The following is an 8612-nucleotide window of genomic DNA, read 5'->3' as shown; positions in this document are numbered from 1 at the left end:
GATGGATGGATGGATGGATGGATGGATGAGTGGATGAGTGGATGGATGAATGAGTGGATGGATGGATGGATGGATGGATGAATGAGTGGATGGATGGGGAAGATGGGTGGATGGAAGGATGGATGGGGAAGATGGATGGATGGAAGGAAGGATGAGTGGATCACACAGCATATTAGAAAGGGAAACATCATAGGAAGTGCCCTATGTAAGGGGCTGCTGCAGGAATCTAAGTTAGAAACAATTTAAAAAAGGAAATGTGTAGAACACAGTTTTTTGTAAATGATCAACTTAGTGAAATTTATCAAACTGGGTCCAGGAAGCAAGACAACCAAAGGTGCTTATTTTATTTATCAATGTCTTGTTCCAAAGTAGATTTTATCAGCTCACAAAAATAACTGCAGTAAGAGACCCTAAAATCAAACTGGGATAAAATGTGAAAGAAAGGACACTAAACACAGATGTTTAATGAAGTTCTCACTGACCCAGATTCACATTCTAGCCCTTCTTCTTACTAGATGTGTGTGTGTGTGGCCTTAGGCAAGTCACCTATCCTCCCAACAGTCTGTGTCTGAAAAATAGGGAGGAGATTGTAAAGAGTGTAACATGAGCCTGGTGCAAAGTAAGCTCCCATATGTGATAGATTTTAAATATATATATCTAGAGCCAAGAATGAGACAATACAAACATAAGTACCTATAAACTTGCTGCATTTAGGCTACAAATTGGGCTCTGAGTTTCCCAGCAGCCAAGGAGAAAAGGGAAAGCTATGAAGTCAACAATTCATAGTACCCACACCATTTAAAAACAAAACAAAAAAAATGATAGACAAAAAAGAAAACTCCTAAAAAAAAAAAAAGAAAGAAAGAAAGAAAACTCCTTTTTCAGGAGACTGGGATCAGAAGGGATGCTAGAGAAATTTCTTCTGGGGTTCTTCAAAGAAGGGGTTGCATGATGAAATGAATATAACCCTTGACAACATGGAGGTAAGAGTACCAGTGTGATGGTCCCATCACATTGACTTAGAATCATTCTAGGAAACCAGACTAGGAATTCCTAGAATGATCCTTAGTCAATGTGATGAAGCTCAGGCAGTGAGCTTTGAGCTGGTCTACCTGAGGTGCTGAGCTGTGGGCTGAGAGCTCTAGAAGGGACAGGAGAGCCTTGCCTATTGTGAGGTTGGCCCATGTAATAGACATTCAACACATATGTGATGCCCATGCCAGCCAGGGATTTGCTGTAGACCATCAGGGAGAGTAATCGGGTCATATGTCCTTCAGTTCAGCCTCTCTCAATACAGGGGAGGGTATCACCTAGGATTTGGGTAATATTGAGTGACAGGATGTAGGTCTTTAGGATAGCTGATAAGGGGAGGGAAATCATTTCCTTTTCAGAATGTCGAGGGGCCTAATAAGAATGAGAGCCAGGGGCGCCTGGGTGGCTCAGTGGGTTGGGCTCAGGTTGGGGTCCTGGGATCGAGTCCCGCGTCAGGCTCTCTGCTCGGCAGGGAGCCTGCTTCCCTCTCTCTCTCTCTGCCTGCCTCTCTGTCTACTTGTGATCTCTCTCTGTCAAATAAATAAATAAAATCTTTAAAAAAAAAAAAAAAAAAGAATGAGAGCCAAATGGGAAAGTCACCCTTCCATCCTGGGACCGCCCTTCAACCAGAAAGCGGACTTACTGTCCGATGATTTCTTCTCTGCATTTTATGACTCCGTCTTCAACTATTCATATATGTAAATTATTTTAATCTATGCCCCCCGTCTTTAAAATAGGCAACAAGATTAACTTACTTCAGGATGAGCTTCGTCAAGACCTCATAAATTTTACGTTCCCAGTATTCGTAATAGGAGCCCAGCTTGGGAGCCTTGCCCGTGTTGGTGTGGATGACCAGACCCTCGACTTTGGTCAGTAGAGGCCCAATGGCAAGATACCACCGGACCATGTGATCCACATCTTTGGCCCTTTCCCTTTCGATGTGCTCAAAGAACTCCTTCACGCCTGTAGAGGAAGACATCGGTTACCATTCTTCGTGAATACAGGAAAGGACATTACTCACAAAGCAATCCAAACATCAACTGTATCTCTTAGAAACCAGGGAGGGAGACAAACCAAAAGAGACTCTTAATCTCAGGGAACAAACAGAGGGTTGCTGGAAAGGAAGGAGGTGGGAGGGATGGGGTGGCTGGGGGATGGACATTGGCATGGAGGGATGTGGTTTGTGAGTGTTGTGAATTCTGTAAGCCTGATGAAGCACAGACCTGTACTCCTAAAACAAATAATACATTATATGTTAATTTTTTAAAAATTACAAAACAAGCCTCTAACCTAGACTGAAAGAAAATAAGTCAATACCAAAAGTTAAGACATGCCCTAATCAAAAAATAAACGACAACACGGGAATGCCCATTGTGCCTGCCAAACCATACTCCATACAAAAGAGGGCTTTTGGATCTTTGCGCAACCTTGCTTTTCTTTAATTGTTTTTTGACTTGTCTAAGGCCATGTAAAAGACCTTGTTTAAACAAGTAAATGTGAGCCCATAAGAACACACTCTACTTTACTGTTACAAAAATACTCCTGATTGTCACAGACCCCAGAATTTGAAAACTGTCTAAGCAACATAGAAAACATGGCAAAAAGAAAGAATTACTCATGATCCTTTCAAGTAAGTGACTGAGATCTTTGGGAATGGTTTTGTTCCATTCGTGGAACAAGTGTGTGTGTGTGTGTGTGTGTGTGTGTGTGTGTGTGTGTGAGAGAGAGAGAGAGAGAGAGAGAGCACATGTGCAATCATAACCAACAGAGTTTTGTTTTTGTTTTTTTTTTCATTTCTTCTGTTATCAGAGAAACAAGAAATTGTATCTACCTGGAAGATCTTCCTCATTTTTGGGTACCGGATATTTAAAGAGGTTTATAGACTCTATTAACATAAGCCTGTTAGAAATGTCATCGGCATTCTTATGAATCTGGTGGACAAGGGACTCAAATTTCCCAATGGCCTGTTTGCACCGAGTTATGTAGTCAGCAATACCTTTGGGGGAAAAAAAAGAGAAAGGAGAAAAAAAAAAGATATTTCGCTTTCAAACGCTTTCTTTCCATACCTTGCCCACCAACATCTGGGAGGTTAATACTGGCATCCGGTCACAGGAAAGACCCTGCTCATCTCATCCCCTTGGGTCTTGGTGGGGGCTAACATCCCCTTAGCACTCTTAGGGATGAGGACAAGGACCTCTGTTCTCAGAACCTACCAGGGATGCCTGGGGGGGCTCAGTTGGTGAAACGTCCACCTTTGGCTCAGGTCATGATCCCAGGGTCCTGAGATCAAGCCCCACTTTGGGTTCCCTGCTCAGCAGGGAGACTGTTTCTTCCTCTCCCTCGCCACTGTTTTGCACTCTCTCTTAAATAAATAAATAAAATCTTAAAAAAAAGAATCAAATGATACATCATCATCTAGAGCAGGAGATGTAGTGAGGAGAAAGAGAAGGTTCAACTCCATTGTCTTCCCACTGCTATGGAAACATGAACCTTCCACTCTACCCTACTCTGTCTCCAGTCTCCTCTGGCCTGTTGCTTGGCAAAGTAGCCAGTAATGACATGAATCGTAAACCTGGATTAAGCACATGTAATTGGTCAGGCAGTGGTTTAAGCATGTCACTGTCATCAAGTTTTTACAACATTCCCGTGAACTGGGTACTAAGATGATGCTGACCTTACAGATGAGGACACTGGGCCTCCACAGTGTAGAGCTGGACTTTTAACCCAGGGGGTTTAACTCGGCAGCCCAAGTCCAAATATGCACATTCTTCATTCAAAGAAGGGAAGAAGAGAAGGAAATGACAAGGAGAAGAGGGGAGAATATTTGAAAAGAAGGAAAAAAAAGAGCAAAAGTGCCTTGCTTATTTAAAAAAGCAAAGGGCACATGTTGTAATGAGCAATGGGTGTTATACCCAAATAATGAATCATGGAACACTACATCAAAAACTGTACTGTATGGTGTATGTACTGTATGGTGACTAACATAATAAAAAATAAATAAACAAAAATAAAATTAAATTAAAAAGGGAAGGGAGGATGCCTGGGTGGCTCAGTCAGTTAAGCACCTGCCTTCAGCTCAGGACATGAACCCAGGGTCCTGAGATTGAGCCCCACATCGGGCTCTCTGCTTGCGGAGAGCCTGTTTCTCCCTTTCCCTCTGCCGCTGCCCCTGCTTGCATGCATACTCACTCTCTCTGTGTGTCAAATAAATAAATAAAATCTTTAGAAAAATTAAAATTAAAAAGTAAAGGGAGCTTCTACTTCTAAGAAGAGGGAGTAGATGTGTTTTCCCTTATTCCTCCTACTAAACACAGTTAGGAACCCTGCACATTATCTATAAAACAAATATAAGACTCTAAAAGGTGGAGAGAGGCCAACAAGCTAGGGACCTTGGGACCCAAAGAATGAGTTCCTTTTCCTTCTATATCTCAGACTTAGAGATTAAGAAACTGGCAACCCTGGGGTAGGGAGAGGGCAGTTGGGTTATGGACATTGGGGAGGGTATGTGCTATGGTGAGTGCTGTGAAGTATGTAAGCCTGAGGATTCACAGACCTGTACCCCTGGAGCAAATAATACATTATATGTTAATAAAAATAATAATAAAAAAAAAAGAAACTGGCAACCCATAAATGCTAAAGTCCCAAAAAGCTTGTTCTGTCTAGCCAAAGGAAAGGAACATCCTGACAAGACAGAAAATATTACAAAGTAACTGCTCTACTCTAGCCAAACACCACAGAAAAAACTGTGACCCTTGCCAATAAGGACAAGTTGGGGGGCCTAGACGTCCACGTTCATACTACTGTGATGAAGTACCCTGATCCCTCTACCAGAGAAGGCCATGGAGGTAAAAGAGACCACATACAAAAAATTAATTGTATCTCTATAAACTAGCAACAAACAAGTAGACACCAAAATTAAAAACACGGTATCATTTACAACCATTCATCAAAAGATTAAATACTTCAGCATAAATCTAACAAAACATGTACAAAACTTGTATGTTGAAAACTAAACAGTGCTAATGAAAGAAATAAAAAACCTAAATAAATGGAAAGATATACCATGTTCATGGATTGCAAAACTCAACAGAGTTCAGATATCAATTTTCCTTAAATTGATACACAGAGCTAGCATAATTCCCATCAAAATCCCAATAAGCATTTTTTGGTAGATATAGACAAGATTATTCTAAAATTTATATGGAAAATCAAAGGAACTGGAAAAGCTAAAATAATTTGCCTGAGGGAAAAATGGGAAGAATCAATTTAGCCAATTTCCAGACTTACCATATATCTACAGTAATCAAGACTGTGATACTGGCAGAGGAACAGACACATAGATCAATGGAAAAGAATAAAGAACCCAGAAAGAGACCCATACAAATATGCCCAGATAGTTTTCTACATAGATGCAAATTCAATTTAATAGAAAAAGTTAGCCTTCTCAATTAATGATAGACATCCATCATCAAGAAGTAGGAGGAGGAGGGGCACCTGGGTGGCTCAGTGGGTTAAAGCCTCTGCTTTCAGCTCAGGTCATGGTCTCAGGGTCCTGGGATCAAGTCCCGCATCGGGCTCTCTGCTCAGCGGAGAGCCTGCTTCCTCCTCTCTCTCTGCCTGCCTCTCTGCCTACTTGTGATCTCTGTCAAATAAATAAAATCTTTAAAAAAAAAAAAAAGGAGGGGTGGAAGAAGAGGTGGAGGAAGAAGGAAGAGAAATAAACTTCAACTATACTCTCACACTTTGAACAAAAAAAATAACCAAGATTGATCACAAAAAGAATCCTTAGACTTGACACCAAAAGCATGATCCATAAAAGGGAAACTTGATAAATTGGGATTCTCAAAATTTTAAACTTTCAGTCTATAAAAGACGCTATTAGGACAATGAAAACACAAATACAAATATTTGCAAACCACATATCCAACAAGCGGCTAGTATGTAAATGCAAAAAGAACTCTCAAAACTCACAATGAAAAAGCAAACAGTATCATCAGAAGACATAGAACGACATTTCACTGAAGAAGATACACGGATGGTGAACAAGCACATGAAACAATGCTCAACATCATCAACCAATCCAGAAATGCAAATAAAAACCATAATGAGACCATTACACAGCTACACAATGATTATAATAAAAAAAAACGTGACAATACCAAAATGCTGGCCAAGACCCAGAAAAAAAAAAGGAACATACATTGTTGATGGCACAATGCAAAATGGCACAGTCACCTGGAAAACACCATGGCAATTAATAACAGTAATAATAATAAAGACTAAACATGCAAGCAGCATAGGACCCAGAAATTGCACTCCTCAGCATTTGTCCCAGAGAAGTGAAACTCATGTTCATGTAAAGCCTCACACACAAATATTTTTCTAGCACAAATGTTTATTCATCATAGCCAAACCTGGAAATGACCCAGGTGTCCTTCAACAGGTGAATGGCTTAATTGGGGCACATTGAGGCCATGGGATTTCAGCCGCCAAAGAAACACACTAGCAGTACATGTAACAACCTGGACAACATTCCAGGGAATTATGCTAACAGAGGAAAAGCCAACCCAAAAAGGTTACATGCAAATTCATTTATGCAACACTCTTGAAATGACAAAATGATGGACATGGAGAGCAGATTCGTGGTTGCAGGGGTTGGGGCTGGGAAAGAGTGTGACGTGCATAGGACTTTAAAACAGCAACATGAGGGGCACCTCGGTGGCTCAGTGGGTTAAGCTTCTGCCTTTGGCTCAGATCATGATCTCAGGGTCCTGGGATCAAGCCCTGCATTGGGCTCTCTGCTCAGTGGGGAGCTTGCTTCCCCCGCCTCTCTCTGCCTTGTGATCTCTGTCCGCCAAATAGATAAATAAATCTTTTTAAAAGGGGGGGGGGCAACATGGGTTCTCACCGCAGTGCGGAAACACACCACACCTTGCCTGTATCAGTGTCAACAGGTGTGGAGTGTGAGCTGTACAACAGTTTTGGAAGAAGCTATCGTGGGGAGGGCACTGAGTAAAACATGCACAGCACCTCTCTGTATTAATTCTTACAACTGGGCGTGAATCCACAAATTATTTCAAAATTAGAATTTCAGTATTAGCAAAAGATAGAAAGATATTGGGAAAAAAAATAAAAGTCACTTTATTTTTGGAGGACAAAGTATAAGGTCAGCCGGTTGTCCAAATGGCATCCATCTCATCTTCAGTCCCAACTAAAGCCTTGAGATTAAGTCTAAGTTCCACCAAGTATAAATGATTTATGTTTGAAACTCAGGTGTCAGCGACATCTACATACACACAAGAAGTATAATTCAATGAAAACGATCTTAAAGAAATTATTTTTGCATCCCGAAGTCTACAAGGTAATAAACAGGTAGATGAATTGTATTACCTAGTGAGCTCCAATTTAGTCTCTTATATCCAGACCTAAACACTCTCATTAATTCCTGGGAATGATGGTCGAGAAGGAGAGACTCTGCCTCATTTAACGTTCCTATGAGCATGTGATGGTGGTCCAGCATACGCTGTATTCCTTCCGTGTACCTGTGCGTCACAAGAAAGTCACTGATACGAGCATGTACAATGGAGCTCATAAAAACCGTAACATTTTAAATAGGTTACAAAACACCATTAACTAGTCTAAAGCTTTGTTTTCTTTTTTCTTTTTTTTTTAAGCAGACTCCTCAGCCAGCATGGAACCCAACGTGGGGCTCAAACTCACAACCTTGTGATCGAGACCTGAGCTGAGATCAAGAGTCAGACACTTAACCAACTGAGCCACCCAAGCGCCCCTAGGCTAAAACTTTGATCCAAAGATGTGCGAGGGGGCGCCTGGGTGGCTCAGTGGGTTAAGCCTCTGCCTTCGGCTCAGGTCATGATCTCAGGGTCCTGGGATCGAGCCCTGCATCGGGCTCTCTGATCAGCGGGGAGCCTGCTTCCTCCTCTCTCTGCCTGCCTCTCTGCCTACTTGTGATCTCTGTCTGTCAAATGAATAAATAAAATCTTTAAAAAAAAAAAAGAAAAGAAAGATGTGCAGGAATTGAAAACAATGCTGGTCTTCCCACTAACTTTCTTTTCTGGAAAATATTGGTTATTTTTCATTAGAAACTGTTATTTAACATGGAATGGGTTTGTTATCATTACTTCTAGACGAATGGATGAATACACAGTTTAAACATTGCTTAGTTTTCATTTCTAATCCTGGTGGCAATAAAATACAGAAAAAAGAAAGCAGGAGAGGGTGAGTTTTGCATACATTTTTAAGAATGTCTAAAGGGGTCCCGAGATCAAGAAGCTTACTATTGATTTAAGAGAAGAATCTTTTTTACCGAAGAAATTTGTCCTCCTGGAGAGCAACATTTCTTGCTAATTCAGGGACAGAGAATCCTAGCTGTTCCAAGTACTTTGTTTCGTTAATAATCTCCTTGAGAGCCGGTGAAAAATTAATTGCAAACATGGCCCCCTTTTCCAAGTTGGCCGTCTCGTCAGCAGCTGAAGAGGTCTGTGGAAGAGAGGTCTCACGAGCATGGCAGGGGCGGTCCGAGAAGCAGCCCGCACAACCCAGGGCACACATACATTTGG

The 8612-nt window shown here is 41.3% G+C and overlaps 1 protein-coding gene across 2 annotated transcripts in view; it reads right to left on the bottom strand.

Moving 5' to 3' along the window:
* Positions 1–8612, bottom strand: part of DNAH10 (dynein axonemal heavy chain 10) — a 134754-nt gene that overhangs the window by 94786 nt on the left and 31356 nt on the right. For both annotated transcript variants that reach the window (XM_032876461.1, XM_032876460.1), the window contains 4 exons: positions 8360–8532; positions 7423–7574; positions 2864–3028; positions 1788–1995 (listed from right to left, as the gene is read on the bottom strand). In XM_032876461.1, coding sequence (XP_032732352.1) covers positions 1788–1995; positions 2864–3028; positions 7423–7574; positions 8360–8532 — 698 coding nt within the window. The remainder of the gene's footprint in view (positions 1–1787; positions 1996–2863; positions 3029–7422; positions 7575–8359; positions 8533–8612) is intronic.

This window comes from Lontra canadensis, unplaced genomic scaffold (assembly GCF_010015895.1).
Source record: "Lontra canadensis isolate GAN:19392208 unplaced genomic scaffold, GSC_riverotter_1.0 scaffold58, whole genome shotgun sequence".
NCBI classification, from domain to species: domain Eukaryota; kingdom Metazoa; phylum Chordata; class Mammalia; order Carnivora; family Mustelidae; genus Lontra; species Lontra canadensis.
This window is presented reverse-complemented; position numbering and strand designations above follow the sequence as displayed.